This window comes from Panthera pardus, unplaced genomic scaffold (genome assembly GCF_024362965.1).
Source record: "Panthera pardus isolate Hobbes unplaced genomic scaffold, ASM2436296v1 HiC_scaffold_13, whole genome shotgun sequence".
Lineage (NCBI taxonomy): Eukaryota > Metazoa > Chordata > Mammalia > Carnivora > Felidae > Panthera > Panthera pardus.
This window is the reverse complement of record NW_026526688.1, coordinates 164,064,244-164,084,449: the sequence shown is the minus strand read 5'-3', so window position 1 is coordinate 164,084,449 and position 20,206 is coordinate 164,064,244. Positions and strand designations below refer to the sequence as shown.

Sequence of the window (20,206 nt, the reverse complement as noted above, 5' to 3'; positions counted from 1 at the left end):
AACACTGAAAATGAAAATTAAAAAAAAAAAAAACCCTTTATACTTGAAAGTATGCTTTATGCTTTCTTTATACTGGAAAGGAATTACCCATATTTTACTTTTAAAAAATGTTACCTGTATTCACTTTCAAACACAATTTAAAGATTAATTACTATCAGTACTGCTTCTAGAAATAAATCTACGTGAAAATTTTGCCACAGAACAGTTAAAAAAATTCCTTTTTTTTTTTGGTAAATTTACCTCTGCAAGATAAGTCACAAGATTAAATGTAGTATCTGAGAAGGAATCATGCAGATATCTACATACTACGTTGATCCAGTTAGAACAGTCTCTGGAATATGTGTGTGTACTATACAAACTCATCATGTGAGCCAGATTGACCAGCGCTGGGCATTTCTCTTCTGCACACACCTAAAAAACAAAGAAAATAGTGTCATTCACCCCAAATAAAGGCAATTTAAGGTTTAAACTTGATTTTATACTAAATGTATTTATTGAAAAATTTAGAGGTAGGTGTTGAAGCTTTAATGCATTTTATTTTAATCCAGTAGAAAAGTTAAATAAGAGAGGACAAGAAAAGAGGAAAAAAAGCACAAGGTATTCCTGAGGCTCTGTAAAACTGCCTTTGGTAAAACCCCTACATAGTTTTGTAAATGCTACATATCATTTTATAACTGTTTTGTAAAATCCCTGCATGGTTCAGTGCACAATAACGGAACAGGCAGTCTCCACTGAGGAGTTTGCAGCCAGGTTGGGACCAGCCCCAGACGGTCCCTTCCCTGTGCCCCCCTCCCCACCCCTTCGGGGGAGCAGTCAACTGCAGAGCCGCTCACATGTGTGGCATATTCAAAAGACTCTACCGGAGCTCTGATAGAGCTAAGTCCTGCACCTGCAATGAATGACAGACAACCTGTAGGATAGACCCCAAACTGCTCTTCAGGAAATAAGCTCCTAAGGTCCTTGGCCAGTAATTTAATGTCACTTCAAAATGTATTGACCTCCTAGAATTTGTTTGATACAATATTATGGAAACTGAATCAATAAATGTTTGTGGGGGGTGCCTGGGTGGCTTAGTCGGTTGAATGTCCAACTTTGGCTCAGGACGTTCATGGGATCGAGCCCAATATCAGACTTTGCGTTGACAACGTGGAGCCTGTTTGGGATTTTCTGTCTCTCCCTCTCTCTGCCCCTCCCCTGCTCATGCTTGCTCTGTCTCTCTCTCAAAAATAAACATTAAAAAACAAAAATGTTTGGGAGGATCTTACTGATCACATGTACCTTGTTTGCTTGTTCCCTGAGTTACTGGTGAGGATGTTCCTTAGTCTGCTCTGGGGGGGCACCTGAATAATGCAGAACTGGGAAAGGGCCACACTACTCTTTCATTCCCACCTATCACAGAGCTGTCCCTGAAATATCGTCTACTTTTCCGTTTTTCATTTTCCTCATTTATTCTACCATCTAATTGAGGTTTTGTTATGTATTTTCACAAACCTAGAACATTTATTTATTTAAAATTTTTTTTAATGTTTATTTATTTTTGAGAGAGACAGAGTGCGAGCAGGGGACGAGCAGAGAGAGGGAGACACAGAATCCGAAGCAGGCTCCAGGCTCTGAGCTGTCAGCACAGAACCTGACACAGGGCTCGAACCCATGAACTGAGAGATCATGACCTGAGCTGAAATCGGAGGCTCAACTGACTGAGCCACCCAGGCACCCCAAACCTAGAGCATTTATTAAAGAAACTATGGTTGACCCTTCAACAACACGGGATTTAACTTTGTGGGTCCACTTATATGTGGATTCTTTTCGATAAGTATAGTACAGTACTGTAAGCCTATTTTCTCTTCCTTATGATTTTCTTAGTAACATTTTCTTTGCTCTAGCTTACTTTATTGTAAGAATACAGTATACATATAGTATACAAAATATGTGTTAATTGAGCTGTTTGTGTTATTGGTAGGGCTTACAGTCAACAGTAGGGTACTAGTAATTATGTTTTGGGGGAGTAAAAAGTCATATGTGATTTTCAACTGTGCGGGGGGGGGGGTTGGTGCCCATAACCCCTGTGTTGTTCAAGGTCAACTGTAGAAAATTACCTTTTAAAATACATATATTTTTCAACTTTCAGATGAATATAACTACTACTTTGATTCATCATGAGGACATTATCATTGGATAGACCTGAAATATGAAGATATGTAAGGCTGTGAAGACCATTAAAAGTAACTTAAAAGCTGCTTAATAAAATTATTTAAAGTAGTTAATGTATTACCCTTTTACCTATAAAACATACACTAGGAAGAAAATAAATTTATGTTTCTCATTTGTATTTCAAAATATAATTAATCACGCTATTTTTTTAAATCACATAATTTTATCATTTCACAATTTGTTATTTTTTAGGAATAATTTTTATATTTTAAAATAAGTTCTTTTTGATTTTTTTTAGAAAAAGAGAATGTGAGCAGGGGAGAGGGGCAGAGGGAGAGACAGAGAATCATAAGCAGGGCTCCATCCCACGACCCAGGGATCATGCGTGACCTGAGCCAAAATCAGGAGCTGGACGCTGAACCGACTCAGCCGCCCAGGTGCCCCATTAAAGTAATTTCTGTAAAGTAAAATTTTAAAGTGTGTATCTTCCTGAAAAATTCTTCTAGGATTCTTATGTTCTTAAAAAAATAGGTTTTTAAAGCATGATCTTTTTATTTGTTTAATCTCTACATGCAATGTGGGGCCTGAACTCAAGACCCCAAGACAAAGAGTTGCATTAAAGCATGATTTTTAAAAACCTTTAATTGAAAAGGAAGAAAATTCCTAGGAATGTATGCTGTGTAATTTTAAAGAAAATGGCTAAATGTGGACTTAATTTTGGAAATTTTGAATTACCAGGTTAAAATATGACTTCAGAAGACTGTCTTATAAGCAAACATTTTTAGCATACTATTTTTTGCCATAATGAATAGCTTAAAAGGACAATATTTGTCCTAAGTGTTGCCTCGCTTTGAAATCCTGTGCTCTCCAAGGGCACAAACAGAACTAGGGATATTTGCATAATGAGGAAGCACATAATGGCAGAAAATTGCTCTCAACAGTTTAAGTGAGAGAATAATTAAGGAATCCATTTAATTCACATCCTGCAGGTTGCTGAAAGCCGAGGGAAGGAACCTTTGTGTGCTGCTCAACAGGAAGAAAACAGACTTAACGACAATTTATGACGCACACAAAGCCATGTTTGATTTCTTAGAAACAAAAAGGTATCTGGGACTTTCCTGTGCTTTGCCCTGGTCAAGACGGCAGAGGCCTGACCCTCTGAGGGGTGCTCACATCCTTCGGGCTGGGCTGGGCTGGGCTGAGTTCTTCTCTTATGCCAGCATTCAGCAGGAAGTTCTCAGGCAGGAAGAGTCACCTGCCATTCTAAATGCTCCTACTCTACTTCCCTGATGATAGGATTCATGCTTTTTATTTTTTGAAATCCCAAAGTAAGCCAATATACTTTTTTTTCCCTTTATATGTTCTTTCTTATCTCTCGTGAAAAAAAAATACATCTTTACAACATTTTTCTAATGATGTATCATTAGAATACTAAAAGGAAAGGTATTTTAATAAATTATTTTGTACCACTTTCAGTCCTCATTAATACAAATATGTGTTGTTGGGTGTTTAGGGCAATCCTTTTCAAAATTAAGATGTTTCCACTAATGATAATAATGGCTCTTTTTTTAAAAATACATGCTTTTAAAATGATTATGTTAAAAATCTCTCCCTAATTTAGAAATTTACTTAGGGATGGATTCAACAGCATATTTTATTACATATGATCTTGCCACTTATTAAATATTATCTATCAAGATAACAAAAGGTTTCTAGTTTTGTGACTCTTAATGTGATTAATTGGGCTGGGATAACCCGGGGAGAAATCTGCACTTACCAGTCATGGGATTTGGGCACTGGAGAAGTGGGTGTTTTACTTGGCTTTCTGCATGCTTGCTCTTTCCCCTTACTGTTGTGTTAGTTTTGTTAAATAACCCTCAGCTTTTAAAGGGCTGCTTATAGAAAAAGCTCTTGCAGAGAATTTTACTTGCTTATTCCCTTCTGTTGAAGATTTCTCTGCTTTTCCTCCCCCTGCTTTAGCTAGGTTATCTTATACTGCTATCTTATACTCCTCTCCCCCAGTTCACTTAATTTCCTGCTGTATGTACAGGACTTGTAAATTTATAGAACTCCTTCTTATAACTGTCTATATTTTCAGTTGTTAAAGCCTTTTTTCCTAAGACTCATTAACTGACAAAAAAAGAAGAAAGAAAGAAAGAAAGAAAGAAAGAAAGAAAGAAAGAAAGAAAGAAAGAAAAGAAAGAAAATTAAGAAATAAGTTTAAGCAGAAGGCAAGTTATTTGGGTTATTTTTCTTGAGAGGAAATTATTTTTAAAAATCATCTTTTTTAAAAGTATGATCAAGAGCTCTAACACTTTCGAGCAAATGTTAACAGATGACTTAAAAATAGCTACATTCCTGTTTCAGAAACAATGAGAGGGAAAGAGCCAAATAAGGAAGGGGAAAGGATGAAGCCAGCAAAGAGAGACGAAGAGAATGTTTAAAGAAAAAAAAGGCAAAAATAAAAGAAGAGAGAACTTTCGGAGCCACAAAATGTGTTTTGCCCTCTTCTTCTCAGGGCCTTTGCACGTGCAATTTCTCATGCCTGGAAAACTTCTACCCTCGGCCCTGTCGTTCCTTGTTTCTCATCCAGGGATCTTAGTTTGGTTATTCCTATTCAGCCTGCAGTGTCGGCTTTGAGAGGATTTCCTCTAGGCGGACTGTTGCTTTCTGTGCCCCGAGAGTACTGTCCTTTCACTGCACTTATCAGACAGACTCTATGGCCACTGTCTACTATTATACCCCTACTGTAAGGCCCACAGGGGCAAGTATTCTGTCTACTTTGATTATCACTGCATTTCTGGCACCTAACCCAGTGCTCAGCAAGTATCTGGTGGTGAACAAAGGAATGAATTGGAAACTGATAGAGAAGCAGAAGACAAAAGTAGGGAAAGGGAACCGAAAAAGACTCAGACTCAGCGGAGCTTTACTCTAAACAAATAATTTTATTCACTGTGATTTGAACAGTGGTAGCTTACATCATGACTGCAAAACTCCTTTATATGGAGGAAAAGAATAAAAAGATGTGAAATTCACAGCGGAAGTGACAGTAAAAGATTTTTAAGAGATTCCCCCCTTTAAGGTAAACTCCAGAGAAATTTCCCGCTAGCGTTTATCTTTCAGCGTAACATTTGCTTACCTTTGCTATTCGACTAGCTGTTTCTTTGCAAAACTGAGTTGGGCTGTCAAAATGCTGGATTAAGTGAGGCAATAAGCAAAGGATGTTAAGAGGAAAGCCTATCAAAAAAAAAGCAAACAATAACCAATTTTTATTGCACATTATTTAAAAAATTCAAGGTATTTTTTTTAATGGTTCACGGAAACCATTTTATTTTTATTTCCTGGAGTGCCTGATCTTCTTAAATTCTTTCTTTCTTTTTTTTTTTTTTTTTTTTTTTGCTTTTACCAAAGAATTTAAGCTATCTCACATATTAAAAACAACAACAACAACAACAACAACAGCAGCAGCAGCAGCAACCCATGATTGTTTGTGGAAAAGCAGAAATTAGAGTTCAAAACAAATGATTAGTTTACATTTCACTACACTAGAAAGCAGAGAGCTGGTGCAATTCTGTTAACATCACCTGACAACTGGGAAGGATCCACCAACGTGTGCTTGGAGACGGCGATGAGTTTACTGAGGAGGTGCACGGTCATCTCTTGTGTAGATACTGAGGTAAAACCCTTAAGGAAGAGCTGCTGAAGGCCTGGGAAGTTACTCCATTTCAATTTGCTTTGTACATTTTCAATCTTCTCTCGACTCTCTGATTTATCCAAAGGCAAATGGATAAGCAGTTTGTTGAGAAGCCTGAGAGCCAGGAGGTATTCATATTCGTAATCCGATTCTAATAGCGATGCTGCTATCCAAAAAATGGTGGCCATCAAGTTGGCAGGCTCAGTAGGGGACTGCACGTCATACATGCCTTTCTCTCGCAGAGAGGAAAGGCTTCTAGTCCTTGCTAAACTATTGCTATGGTTTATCCGTCCATCCATTATGTCCAGTGTGTTACTCCTCCGCCGGTCACCTCTTCGGTCACCAATTAAACTTAGTCTCAAAGAGTTACTTCTTGCATTACTGTTATATCCCAAATAACTGCTGCTGTTAATGGGACTTGTGCTTAGATTGAGTTGTCCAGTGCTTTTCCTGTTAGCTGCATACTTGTTTCCCATTAGAGGATCATGGTATGAGGTTCTTTACAAAAAAAAAAAAGAAAGAAAGGAAAATAAATGCATGTACAATCGCTTCTTTGGCTACATTATTTACTCTCAAAGACACTGAAAAAAAACAGTAACTGTTACCAGGACAAATTATGTTTCAGTATCTGACTTCACTTCATCAAATTTCAGCTCTTTCCTCCATATTAAAGCAAAATGTACAACAGTCTCTTTCCTATTGTGGCCAACTGTTTCCTGTGAGTTGGATGGCGTTTGATTTGAAGTGAAAATTCTGCTATCTGTTATCACTGACCACCTTCAGCTCTGGGATTTAGTGAACATTACATCCAAAGCAGACCTCATTTGTCTTATCCCCAAACTTGATGGTCCCCATATCCTTATTTCTGTTAATGCACACTCTTTACCCGCCACCCCCCCCCCCCCCGCCCCCAAATCAAGCTCAAAAATGTATGGTTGATTTCTCCTTCTCCCTCACATCCAATTATCACAGATTTAAAAATAATGACAGAATGCTTCCTGTATGTGCCAGGAGTATGGAAAAGCTAGGAATACTGAAATCTGCTGGGGGAGATGGATATGTAAAACTTTACTGCTTGTTACTTGCTTTATTCAAATATGAAGAAAACACCGTGGGAACCCCCAAAATGGAGTAAGTAGCACTGCCCTCGGGGAGTTAGAAACATCCGAGATGGGTCTTGAAGGATAAATCGATTCAGGAGGTGCAAGGAAGAGAAAGCTGGAGGAGAGGAGCAATTTGTGGAAGGTGTGAGCCAGGAGGGGGGCGGCCTGCTGTGGGGCAAGGGGATGTCGAGCGCAGCGGGAACGGAGCCGGGCAGTGAGGCTGAAGCCGAGTCACGCGGAAGGACCCCTGACCGGGCCATTACAAGAACACCACCGCCACACAGAGTGCTGGGACTTTTTGCATGGGCTCCCTGTCCGAGGCTCCTTTCCCCACTGCTGGTCCATCTGAATGTTTTGGTATCATTCCCACCAGCAATATCAGGATAACTTAACGTTATAGTTATGCGTCTTCAGCTATGGCAGTTCTGTATACGAATCTACAGTTCGCCTGGATGCAATTCTTACTGAGAAAGGGCAGAAAGAAGATCGTAATGCTTCATGGTTTCGGCCAACGTGTCAATCGCAGACTCCAACGTGAGCAGGAGTTCAATCACAAACCCCTAGGAGAAGAGGCAGGTCTTAACTCATTATGCTGTGGCAAAAAAGGAACTCAGAATGGACTTCCCGAGGAGATTTAAAATTAGAACAAACTCAACATTAACATTGCAAAATGATTAAACTCTTGAGCAACATGATCTTGCTGATTGATGAAAACTCCTCAAACTAATGGTTATAATGGCACCACGATTCACCCAAAATTGCTTAGGCCAAAAATCTACGAGTCATTTTTGTTTCTTTCTCTCACGTCTAAGTTAAGTCCATTGGCAAGTCTTAAAAATACTACTTTAAAATATATCTGAAATCTGATGACTCCCCTCCACACTTCCATAGCTTCCCGTCAGCTAAACTACCACCATTTCAGCGTGGACTTTTACAACGGCCTCTTAAATGACTCCTATTGCCCTCCTGAGGACTCTACCTAGCCTCCAGAGCGAATTTTTTAAATAGCAAATTATATCCATCACCCTCCTCTCAAGGCCTATGAGTACTGTTCGCCATCACTTACAAGTAAAATCTCACCTCTCCCTAGACCCCCCATAATCTGGACCTGTCCCCATCGATCTTCAGATGCTAGACACCACCATCCAATAAACTAGCCATACTGGTTTGCTTCCTGTTCCTCAAAAAAAGGCTTGTTGCTTCTGCCTCAGGGCCTTTGCACTCACTACTCTTATTTCTCTGCCTGAAATATTCTTCCGTATTATCACAGGACTCACTTCATTTACGTACGTGTTTAAAACTCACCATCTCAGATGGTCACATATAAAACAACTCCCTCTCCCATACCGCTCCTTAACCCATTACTCTACCTTATTATGTTCATAGCAATAATCTCTAAATAAAAGTGTGTTACATATTAGTGCTGGATTAGAGGCTTATTTCTCCAACAGAATGTGAGCTCCAGAATGCCAGGAACTTGGTTGCTACCAGATCCCCAGTGTCTAGAACAGTGTTAATAAAATCATTAGTCTGCATAGACTTAAGTTCTCTATTGCATTATTTCACTTAATTTACCTTAACAACTCAACACTCTACATTTAAATTTAAATCCCAGGATAATATGCAAGTGTGGGCCGTATGTGTGTGTGTAAATGTAAAGCTTTCTCTGATTCGCACTGAAGTATGTGATTCGATTAGTATGTTATTAAGTATCACGTACAAAATTTTGTTTCTTAATTCTTTGCCTGCTTGTTAGCATTTGATACCAATGCCGTGTAACCATTATCTTGCTTGCCCTGCGGTGCTCTGTACTTGGCAAATGAGTCCTTGACAATGAGTAGCTGCTCAACGGCTGCTGAACGAATTTAATGCAATACCTGTGCATCTTCTCCCGGATCCCCTACAGTTTCTACAAGTCTGGAGAGAACATCAGAGAGTGTAGTTGCAGAAAGAGGCTGCTTTAGGGCCCTGAAAATCTGGAAGGATCTCCCAGCATAGTGTCGAGAAGAACAAGAAAGTGCTGTTTGTAGAGCAACTTCACTAAGATGATGTTCCAAATGCATTCCTTCTGTGAAGACAAAGGAAACAAGTGAGTGCTTCTTGTTGCTTGGAATGCAGGGTTATCATCAGCCGCTAACCATTTTAAACCCGGTGCCCAGCACAGTGCCTGGCAAACCGGGCAGGCACTCAGGCTTTATGGCAATGTTTTTTCTTTCCATTAAACTCCATTTGCATTTTGCTTACTTATTTTGTAATCTTTAAAAAAAAAAAAAAATTTATTTATTTTATTTGAGAGAGGAGGGCACGAGTGGGGGAGAGGAGCAGAAGGAGAGAGAAAACATGAAGCGAGGGGCAAAATCACCTCTAGTTGAGAACCACTCCTTTAGACAGATACGGTTTTTTTTTACAGTAACTTTCAGAATGTGTGGATTTCAGATCACAGGAGCCGCCTACTGTATAGAAAAGAATTCAAGTTTGTCCTCTCCATCTATGTTCCTTTAGTGTAATCGTTTAATAATACACAACTGCACTGTAACTTTATTATGCCACCACACACAAAATGAAGCACCCCGGAATGTCACAAGTGGCTTTCTTATTTTTTAAGGAGTCACTTAATTTTTCAAGGACTAACTTAATTTTCCTTTAATCAAAAGCTATCCACCATCACTAATAACTTCAAAAAGAAGACCTGTCTAAAACTTTTCACTTTAGACTTCTCAACTGTCAACTCATTGCTACACATTACCAGAAGTTTTCGCATCACATGAAAAAGTCTCATTGAAAGTATTATCTGAAATATTTAATGAAAGATACCTGAGCTTGACTGCTTAAAAACAGAAACCACATGTTTCAAAAATGTAGTTAACTGCTCAGCACTCTTGATGTTAGGATTCTTGGCAGAAACGTCCTCATGGTTCCAAAGGGGCCCTCTTTTTCTGAAAACAGAGAACAGACATAATGCCCGTGGTTTTCAACTCACATTAACGGTTTTACTCACAGTTACATTAGATGTGCCTTTGCCATGAGAAAGGACTTCACTTAGTGGGCTAAGCCAAATAGCACGTCGCACAGTCGACTACTATTTACGTACTTGAGCATGTGATGGTCTACGGCAAGGAGAGGAAGATCCAGGTTACATGGGATTTCAGTCTTCCATCATTACAGTTGGACTCTCTCAGAGGTGGTAGGAAAGGATGACAGACTTTTACGAAGTGAGAAGAGCACTGGGAACTGCTTATGTGTCATAGGTCACAGCAGTATAATTTGGAGAGGCTAGAATGTATTTAGATTGTAATGCGAAGGAAATAATTTACTAGCTGAAGATCCAGCATAAGTTTAAGAGAGAACAGTTTCCTGTTGACTCTTTCTTTAAAACATCTTTGCGGGCGCCTGGGTGGCTCAGTTGGTTGAGCCTCCGACTTCGGCTCGGGTCACGATCTCGCGGTGTGTGAGTTCGAGCCCCACGTTGGGCTCTGTGCTGACTGCTCAGAGCCTGGAGCCTGTTTCAGATTCTGTGTCTCCCTCTCTCTCTGACCCTCCCCCGTTCATGCTCTGTCTCTCTCTGTCTCAAAAATAAATAAACGTTAAAAAAAAAAACAACAAAAAAAACCAAAAAACATCTTTGCATTCTCAAGGCTGCCGCCTAGGTTAGTAAGGGTTCAACCCCGTATCACCTCAGGCCCAAAGTGCCCTGAAAACCTCCTTTGTGGTCACGCAGCCACCAGTATCTGACAGGTCTAATTCATCCCATTCATTTCTCCGAGACTGATTTTCTCAACCTATTTCTTTAATTGTGCTTCTCACCCTTCCCATCCAGCTCCAGGATTTTCAATAACGTCTGCTTTCTTGAAAGATCTGTAGTCTATGGCTGAGGCCTCAGAGCCCTCCAGTTTGACTTCTCCCTGGACTACAAAGTTTTCTCGTCCAGAAACTTTTCCCTCAGCATTACAGTCAGACTGGGTTACTCACCATTTCCAATACTTTATTTCTCAAGCCCCTGATGGTTTCGCTCTCTTGCTGTGGGACACCAGCCCCCCTTCTTTCTCCCCATCCATTTCTTCTATGCTTATGGTGCCTTGCAAAGAGTAGGCTGTCATAAATAAATATTTGACGACTGACTGATAATGTAGCTAATGAAAGTGGAATATGTATTCAGGTAAGACTGTATTCTCTTTAGCTACTTGGTATCCAGACACACTTGAGGTATCCAGACATACTGGAGGTATCCTCCAGTATAACTGTGTGAGCACAACAGGAGAAAGTCTTTGGAGGCATCCAAGTTTCTAAGTATCACCCAATACAAACCTGTGTATTCCCAATCAGTGGCACACGAGAAATCAAAAACAGGGTTCGCTGTAGCTGACAAAAAAGAATGACTTAACACAGGTATGTTGCCAGAATGGTGAGAGCTGTAACGTTACCTTGAGGTAATGAATTCCATGAGGGTTTTGACTTTTCCATCCTGCTCTACGGAGATGTCGACCTCGTTGAGGAGAGTGGTGTGTAGATGGGAAATGGCAGCGCTGTTATTTCCTAAGCTGATACTAGAAGAGGTAGAACTTGAGCTAAGCCCTGAGTCAGTCATAGGGGAGGGCTGGTAATCAGGTATAAAATCACTAACGCCCGCTGTAAGAGAAAGATGGCCGTCAGTACCCAGACATGAAAGGATCTCATACACTATTGAAAGCGTCAAACTATCCTTCCTTACAGGTTATGTGGGACACATGAGGGAATCTGTTGCTGTCAGCTGCTACAAATCAGCACTCCTTCTGCGGGAACCTCATAAGCACCAAATTCCATCAAGTGAGTTTGGGGGGCAAACATTGTCTCCCACAGCCTATTATTAAAACTTAGCTATTTGGGTTTGCTGTGAAGTCTTTTGCTGCCATCTGCTGAAGAAAGTTGAAAGTGGCACTTTCCTAATATTTCGGCACATTGCCTCAATGTGTATTAAGTCAGTCTTTTCCACAATGTGAACTGATTTTTCTTATGGAAAGGATTCTATACTTTCCACTTCATTTTACCTGAAGAAGGACAATTTTAAAGTCTTTATAATATTTATATTATGTCAATTATTAAATTCTTTTTATTATGAATGCCTATAGTCACAAAATGGCAAAAGAAGACTTAAGAACAAACAACAAAAACCAACTATGGAATTTTTAAAAAGATGTTTTAACATAAAAGAGACAGTAAACTTTATTCATATTTTAGCCACATTTTAAAAGGTTCAATGTTTCCTAATAATTGTTTTTTTTACTAACTACAGGGTTTTCACTAAAGAACTTTAACCCTGTATCTGACATTACATGATTAGTAAGAAATGTAATTTTATTTCATTTTTTAAAAACAATTATTTTCTAAGTCATCTATTATCAACCTGATGATACAGACAAATGGATAAGAAAGTTAGGGCTATTAGGAAAGAAGAAAATAGAACTTGCAAAGTAAATTAAAAAAGAAAATCACACCAATAGTGAAATAACTTTTATATTAAAGTCTCATTAATTTGGGCCGCATTACTTCCAAATGTATAATTTGGAATTTACTAGACTTAAAAACGCCTAACATTTCAGAGACAGTAAACATAATCAAATGAACAATAAAATGTTAATGTCTTGCTTTGTTCATTTTTCAGATCTTGAGAGCACGAGGACTGTAATACAGGGTCAACATCTTCTCGGTAACTGTGCTCCGTAAGCAAAGCACTGTTTCACTGATCCTCAACCTGCGTGTTGAGAACTTAAAATTCTTATGACAAAGAAAGACCCTTACAGGTGATACAGACTCAAATACTCCAAGGTTAATTCTTTTACCAGTTAATGATGTAAATGGTACTTAAAATCATCAAACTACACTTAAAGCCTTTCAACTTTTATTTAGTTGACTTTCTCTGTTACAGTTTCCAAACGAACGAAGCATGATTCCATTGTCAAACTGGACGTTTAAAGCAAATACCTGTGCAAGTGTAATCTAAGTGCGCGGTCTGCTTGACCGTGAGCGCCCTGGGCTCGTTAAACTCCCTGTTCCTGAGCAGGACAGAGGCAACAGCGCGGATGTTACTGCTGGGTCCCGTGACTATTAGCAGGTGCAGGAGCAGGCGCTTACAGTGCTCGTACACCTCGGGGTGGCAGTGGTCAGACCCTGAGAACGACAGTTGGAAATCATCGTCAATGAAGAGAAATCACAAGTACCCTTACCTTCAAATGCATATTTTATTTTATTTTTTAAAATGTTTTATTTATTTTTGAGAGACAGAGAGAGAGGGAGAGAGAGAAAGAGAGACAGAGCGCCAGCAGGGGGTTGGGGCAGAGAGAGAGGGAGACACAGAATCCGAAGCAGGCTCCAGGCTCGGAGCAGTCAGCATACAGCCCAATGTGAGGCTCAAACTCACGGGCTGGAGATCATGACCTGAGCTGAAGTCGGAAGCTCAATTGACTGAGCCACCCAGGCACCTCCCAAATGCGTATTTTAAAGAAAAGCAGAAAATATTTTGTACAAGATGATGTACCACACGGTAATTCTTATTGGCCTGGAGTTTGTAACAATAGCCTATTGTCTTACAGTTAGCAGGGGGAATCAAGACAAGTTTTCAATGCATCTTGTGTCTAAAACTTAGAACCTATTAGAAATTATTACTCTGTGACAGAATACTCAATGTAAATGACTTTTTTTAAAGGCAAGCATTTTTTGTGCCTAGCGCACAATGAAAAGTCAGTAGATGTTTGATTACTGAAACATCGAAGTAATAAATGTGCACATCAGGAAAACTTCAGGTAAGATGACTACCTTGACTTTCTTCAGGAAGCCAATCCTACAAGCACGAAAAGTATTGTGATGGATCCCACAGATGGTCCCTATTGTGGACCGTCTGACTATTACAGCTGAAAGTCCACTGTTACTGAGGGCACAGTGGACTTTCAGCTGTAATAATCAGACGGTCCACAATCCCATTCTTTTGAGAAGTACTTGGACCCCATTTTAATTTTCCTTTTACTCTGCAAATTTCCAGTCTGAGAGGTAAGTTAACTTTACTCTTGCTGTGGGTACCGAATTTTTCCTGCTAGACGGTAACTGTGTTTGTGAGCAGTGGAGGGACGACAGGACAAGAACGGGAACGCAAAGAGAAGACCTTTTTGTGGTTACAAGAGAGGCGAGGACGGACTCCCTACTAGACCATGAGAATCCCCGTAAAAAGTGTCATGGGAGTTACGTACCAAACAACGGTTAATAGAAATACCAAAAAACCAGACTGCCTTTAAATTGTCACAGGAATATAATGTCATGTTGAGTCAGAACCAGTGTTAATTACCTATAAAAATTGCATGAAGAAGAAGATGGAGGTAGCTTCCCCATTCCACCTTCACACTGTGGTCAATGATCAGATCCGTCAAAAGGATCACAGCTATGTTACACCTGTGACAAACGAGACGCCTATTAATGTCGCAGCAGAGTAAACCTGGAGCGAATCTCATGCCAGTTACTTGCAGCCTTTAATATTGTATTTTATGGAAAAATACAACTTCTCAAGAAAAAAAGAGGAAAAGAAATATAGCTGAAGAAACCGTTAAGTGATGGTTCTAGAAAAAAACATTACCTGCTAAGGGCTCCTCAAAGGCAAGGGCCACATTTTCTTCATCTTCAACCCTGACACCTAGCACACCGCTTGCCACATAGTAGGTGTTCAGTACGTGTTGGTTACATTAATACATTTTGAAAGAATGCCGTAACTATTCTACTGGGATTCTGCTAAGTAAAATTCACTTTAACGCAACTCCAAACAACAGTGCCTCTAGTACCGCGAGATATTTTTCAGAGGAAGTAACTGGGTCCCAGAAAGGTCAAGTAACTATGCCAGACACCCAGAAAAGCAGCAGCAGACGTAGATTTAACAGTATTAATGGTAAACAGAGGTCTGAGTGTTGAGACTTCTCGAAATCTAGACACATGGATCTGATTTGTCGTAGCATGTCAAGAAAGAAGTGGCTTTTATTCTGTGTTGTCAGATAGCATAAAGAAAGCTGAAAGTATTAAGCAGCGATTTGGCTCGTATGAAATAGGAATGATGCTGTAGTCCACCTGTGAAGAGGTAATCCAGGTGATGACGTTTCAGGCAAGTAATCCACCAGTGGTGACCAGCAGCCTCCAGCTGGTGGGAAGGGTAGTGGCTCTCCTTGATTATGCTCCATCACTTTCAGTCGCCAATTAGAATAAAGTGGCATTGAATCACCTATCAAAATAAAATGATCTCATTTTCTACACCATCTCTTTTCTGCCAACATACGCAAACGCTAGTAAGACACCAACGATTTACAGCATTGGAAAGTGATACAAAATAACTTCCCACTCTTCGGACATAGGTTTGCTAGGAAGACCTGCGCACAAACACTATCACACTAAGCAAATCAGAGACGGAAAGAGGTATCCATTCGGGCTCTATCCTTTCTATCAAAGCAAAACTATACTAGCGCTTCATGAAATTTCAGAGTTCACGTCCAAGCCATGAAACCACATTATAGGTCAAGCTGCCTTGTCACCAGGGCCTTCTGGTAAGTTACTCAACTCTAAATTTTCTGAGACAGGGCCAACACAAACCATCTTAAAAGGAAATCTGCTCTACCGCAGTTGGGGCTGCAGGGTGCAGTGAAAAATGGCATCGGGAGATGTGAATTCTGTGTGACGTGGGTAAGTCACTTAACCTCTCTGGACCTCAGTTCCATCATGTGCAAAACGAGGAGATTGGACCAGATCACCTTCAGGGTTAACTTCCCAGTCTGAAGGCTTTTGCCCTTCTACTCCACTCTACCTCAGTGTTCTAGTGAGACTTGGGTAGATATTCACTTTACCATTAATTGCAAGGGAGAACTTTTCAGTAAAACATAAATCCACAGAAAAAGAGCCAACCTATTTAAAAAAAAAAAAAAAAAAAAAAGCAAAAAAAAAAAAAAAAAAGCAGGCTGTAGTCAGTGTCTATGATGCTTCTTGAGAACCAATTCTTATGTTCCTGTTGACTCGTCTAGAGGGACCCTGTGCTTTTAAAACAAATTTCCCCCATTCGTGCTTCTCCTCAAAATCAGGACATTTCAGGTTATGCTGGAACACCACTAGTGGCAGTTAAACACTTCTTAAAAACAATTTACCAGAAAAATATATATTTACTAACATTAATATATTAAGAATACACCTCGCCATTGTAGTTATAAAAAACATTTGGAACTTATTACTTTTTTCTTCTTCATAAGATCCTCCAGAGCTGCTACTGTATCGAGATTCTAGTCTGTGATGTTGACGATTTAAGTGACTGTTTAGTCCACTGTAGATGTCTAGGTGCACATAGCTATGGGAATGATCATGGAGTTAGTCACAGTTCATGGAAAAATGGTATTTGTACTTTCGGTTTCACTTTCTATGTTTAAAAAAGAACACAGTACATCAACTATTAACAAAAGTTTACTATGACACACACACACACACACACACACACACACACGTTAATTTCCATCTTATAGTTCAAAAGTTTAAGATTTAAAGTCAATTATTTCTACCTGAAGATTTTTCTTAAATGGGGTAGTAATGTTCTGATAAAGCCTATTTTATAAAAAAGATAGGCAGAGTGAGTAGCCATTTAGGAAAGTCTAAAACTGTAAACAACACAAAAAGAGACAGAACATACTCTACCTATTCATCCGTTAGAGCGCGTAAAAGAATCTAGGAAGTCAGCATTTTAATGATGAAATAGGCAATGTGGAAAATTTCCAAAATGGAAATGTATTTCTTCACTAGAATTTTGAAATATACATTCTATGAAATATACATGCCAATGCAGAAGTTATCATTTATTCTGATAATCAGGCTCTGTCAAACCGAAAGGCTAATGAAGAACAAAGGGGTACTTACCTCTCTTCAATATTCTCTTTTATGGGCTTATTATCGGGATTGCCGTCTATGGGAGCTACCATTGTATTGCTACTGGAAGTAGTTCCTGCAATCAGAAATAAGACAGTATCTGTGAACTTAAAGCCTGGGGTAACTCAGTAAGAACAAAAGATTGCAAAATTACAGATGTTAAAACTCCACTAAAATGAAAGCAACGTGATTTTTATAAAGGAATGTACTTGGGGCAGTTGGGTGGCTCAGTCAGTTGAGCATCTGACTTTGGCTCAGGTCATGATCTCCCAGTCCATGGGTGTGAGCCCCGCACTGGGCTGTGTGCTGACAGCACAAAGCCTGGAGCCTGCTTTGGATTCTGCGTCTACCCCCCGCCTCTCTCTGCCCCTCCCCCACTCTCACTCTGTGTCTCTCCCTCTCTCTCAAAAATAAACATTAAAAAAATTTTTTTTAAATAAAAAGGAACGTACTCATAACAACCAAGAGGGAAAGGAGAGAGCAGCAACAAAATTTTGGATGGTTGAAAACAAATGGACAAGAAGTAATTAAGCTTTAAGAAGGCTGAATCTTAAGCTGGTCGTGGGGTAAACCAAGAAGCTTCCATATCTATGCTGTTGAACCTCCAAAAGGTTCAGGAATTCATAGCTTTGAGTATCTCTGGGAGTACTCTGAAGGTGTTGCTAAAATGACAGGCTTGGTGGAAAATCTATTTCAGAGGTAATTGGTCCCCAAAATCTATACCCCTTCCTCTTGTAACAGGGTGGCTCTCTGCCTACACTTCCAGAAATCTTTTCTGATAAGAGTAAATCAAAGATTTCTGGACTAGGGCACATAATTACTGAAAGAATAAGAAATAAGAAATAAGAGTAAGAATAAGAAAATTACTGAAAGAATAAGAATAAGAAAAATAAGAAATTACTGAAAGAATAAGAACTTTATTGAGAATAGGGGAACTGAGTGAAAATACACATCTTAAAATTTGAGATTGTATCCCCTTGAAACCTTCTCACCCCATGGGGCTACCAGAAGGCTTAAAGACTATGCTCTGTGTATGTGTGTGTGTTATCTATGGATCAATGTATTTGTACACACATACACACACAGCTCTACACCCTCTCCTTTAGGTAGATGACTAGTAGAGTTTTGTCTGGGGAATCTGATTAGTCATCCAAGAGAAGAGACCTATAGACACTTATATCAATGAAATCATCATACAACAAATGACAAAGTCAATAAGTTCCATATATACCTACAAAACATCCAATCAACTTAAAAAAAATTTTTTTAATGTTTATTATTTTTGAGAGAGAGAGAGCATGAGCAAAGGAGGGGCAGAGAGAGAAGGAGACACAGAATCAGAAGAAGGCTCAGCACAGAGCCCAACATGGGGCTTGAACCCGTGAACTGTGAGATCATGACCTGAGCCAAAGTCAAATGTTCAACGGACTGAGCCACCCAGGTGCCCCCCAATCAACTTTTTAATATTCCACTCTTTATCAAAAGACAGATCTAGAATTGGTTGACTTTTGAGAAAAGCTTTTACTAAGACAAATCAAAACAGAACTATATAATAGGAACTTTTGCTGGGAGAAGAAAACTTCATCAGATAAGGAGGACAGTCCAACCATGAAACATGAATAAGGCGTTCCTAAAAAAAAAAAAACAAAACAAAAAACTAAAGAATAAACTCTTCAGAATTAAAAATATGAAAAGCTTTCAATGGAAGTGTTATTAGAAATCCCTTAGAAAGTAGGACAAAAAGAGCTAAAAGAGCTAAGAGATGAAAATAGATGCCAGAAAATAAACTATAAAAGATTTCTAATTATACAGATGTTATTAACATGACAGAAACATTCAATATAAACCGAGTGACAAATAATTTCATGGAAATGTAATTTAAAATAGTCTCAGTATTATATTGATTTTAATGGAAGTTATTCCCTCAGGGACACAGTTTCTTCAACTTAAAATATTATAATAACTATACCTGTGTGTGTGTGTATGTATATATATGTATGTGTATATATATATATATATCTATATATATATATCTATATATACATATATCTATATATATCACTTACATGACTGTATTATATATGCCCAAATAATTATAATATGAAATTACAGAGTAATTCAACAAGTAAGCATTTTCTATATTTAACACACGAATTATATTCATTAAAAAATGCTTGTTGTAGAAGGGGAGGGTGTGCCTGGGTGGCTCAGTTGGTTAAGCATCCGACTCACGGTTTTGTCTCAGGTCATGATTTCGTGGTTCATGAGATCGAGCCCTGCACTGGGCTCTGTGCTGACAACGTGGAGCCTGTTTGGGATTCTCCCTCTCCCTCTCTTTCTGCCCCTCCCCTGCTTTGTTTAGTCTCTCTCTCTCTCTCTCTCTGTCTCAAAATAAATAAACAAACTTAAAAAAAATGCTCGTTGTATCTATATTCCAGTTCCAAATACATATGTAAATACGTTTCCCTCTGTAATATTAAGAATTCTCACACTGTCAAACTTCATCACTCATATGAAGATTTACAAAGTCTTGTCAAGTTAATTACCATACATGACTCATGTTTGCTTTTGTTTTGTTTTGTTTTTTCTTAATTTTAGAGACAGCAAGTGGGGGGGGTGGGCAGAGGGAGAAAAAGAGAGAGAGAGAGAGAGAGAGACAGAGAGAGGGAGGGAGAGAGAGGAAATCCTAAGCAGGCTTCATGCCCAGCGTGCAGCCCGACGGGGGCGCTGTTATTTTCTCGACGATGTTTAAGGCAAATGCTTGCTAGGGTGAACAATTATGTCAAGCTTCTCTTTTGAGACCAAGTTACCAGTTTCAAATGGCTTCTCACCTGAGGTGACAGAAGGGATTTTGCAGCTGGAAGTGATGCGGTAATACGGGGGGTTATCCATGTGAGTGACCCCCGAGCTGACGGGGTCGGTCAGCTGCAGTTCCCGCACCAGCTCCTCCAGCAACTGCATTGTTTTGTCTCTACCTAAATAGACAATAACTTTCTTCACCTGTCACCAAAGAAATTGTTTGGAGAAGAAAAAGCAAAAGTTTTATTTCACAAATTGGTCTTGAAACACATTTTAACAGATAAGTTCGACTTTAAATAGTAGGTGAATAAGCACAACTTAAATCTGAACATCAATCAGCAATAGGGCATTAGTCAGCTTTCCAAACACAGTCCCCCCTCCCGGCCCAGTGTTATACTTATGACTGGACATTGTTTAATGGTTTCCACCGTATCTACGACTTCACTATTTTTTTTTTTAAGAAAAGAAAAAGCTAATTGCTTTTCTGTAAATCAGTTTCTTTTTAATGGAAAGACTGCAATTAATAATATCATCCCAAATTTCCCGTTATTTT

At 39.2% G+C, this 20,206-nt stretch overlaps 1 protein-coding gene across 8 annotated transcripts in view; it reads right to left on the bottom strand.

Annotated features, from left to right (window-relative positions):
• The window catches only part of FRYL (FRY like transcription coactivator), a 265,382-nt gene that overhangs the window by 41,954 nt on the left and 203,222 nt on the right, over nucleotides 1–20,206 (bottom strand). For all 8 annotated transcript variants that reach the window (XM_053901596.1, XM_053901595.1, XM_053901597.1 and 5 more), the window contains 13 exons: nucleotides 19,686–19,854; nucleotides 16,846–16,930; nucleotides 16,173–16,285; nucleotides 15,028–15,178; nucleotides 14,261–14,364; nucleotides 12,907–13,092; nucleotides 11,370–11,574; nucleotides 9,763–9,884; nucleotides 8,826–9,016; nucleotides 7,414–7,508; nucleotides 5,736–6,343; nucleotides 5,291–5,388; nucleotides 241–411 (listed from right to left, as the gene is read on the bottom strand). In XM_053901596.1, the coding sequence (XP_053757571.1) occupies nucleotides 241–411; nucleotides 5,291–5,388; nucleotides 5,736–6,343; nucleotides 7,414–7,508; nucleotides 8,826–9,016; nucleotides 9,763–9,884; nucleotides 11,370–11,574; nucleotides 12,907–13,092; nucleotides 14,261–14,364; nucleotides 15,028–15,178; nucleotides 16,173–16,285; nucleotides 16,846–16,930; nucleotides 19,686–19,854 (2,298 nt within the window). The remainder of the gene's footprint in view (nucleotides 1–240; nucleotides 412–5,290; nucleotides 5,389–5,735; nucleotides 6,344–7,413; nucleotides 7,509–8,825; nucleotides 9,017–9,762; nucleotides 9,885–11,369; nucleotides 11,575–12,906; nucleotides 13,093–14,260; nucleotides 14,365–15,027; nucleotides 15,179–16,172; nucleotides 16,286–16,845; nucleotides 16,931–19,685; nucleotides 19,855–20,206) is intronic.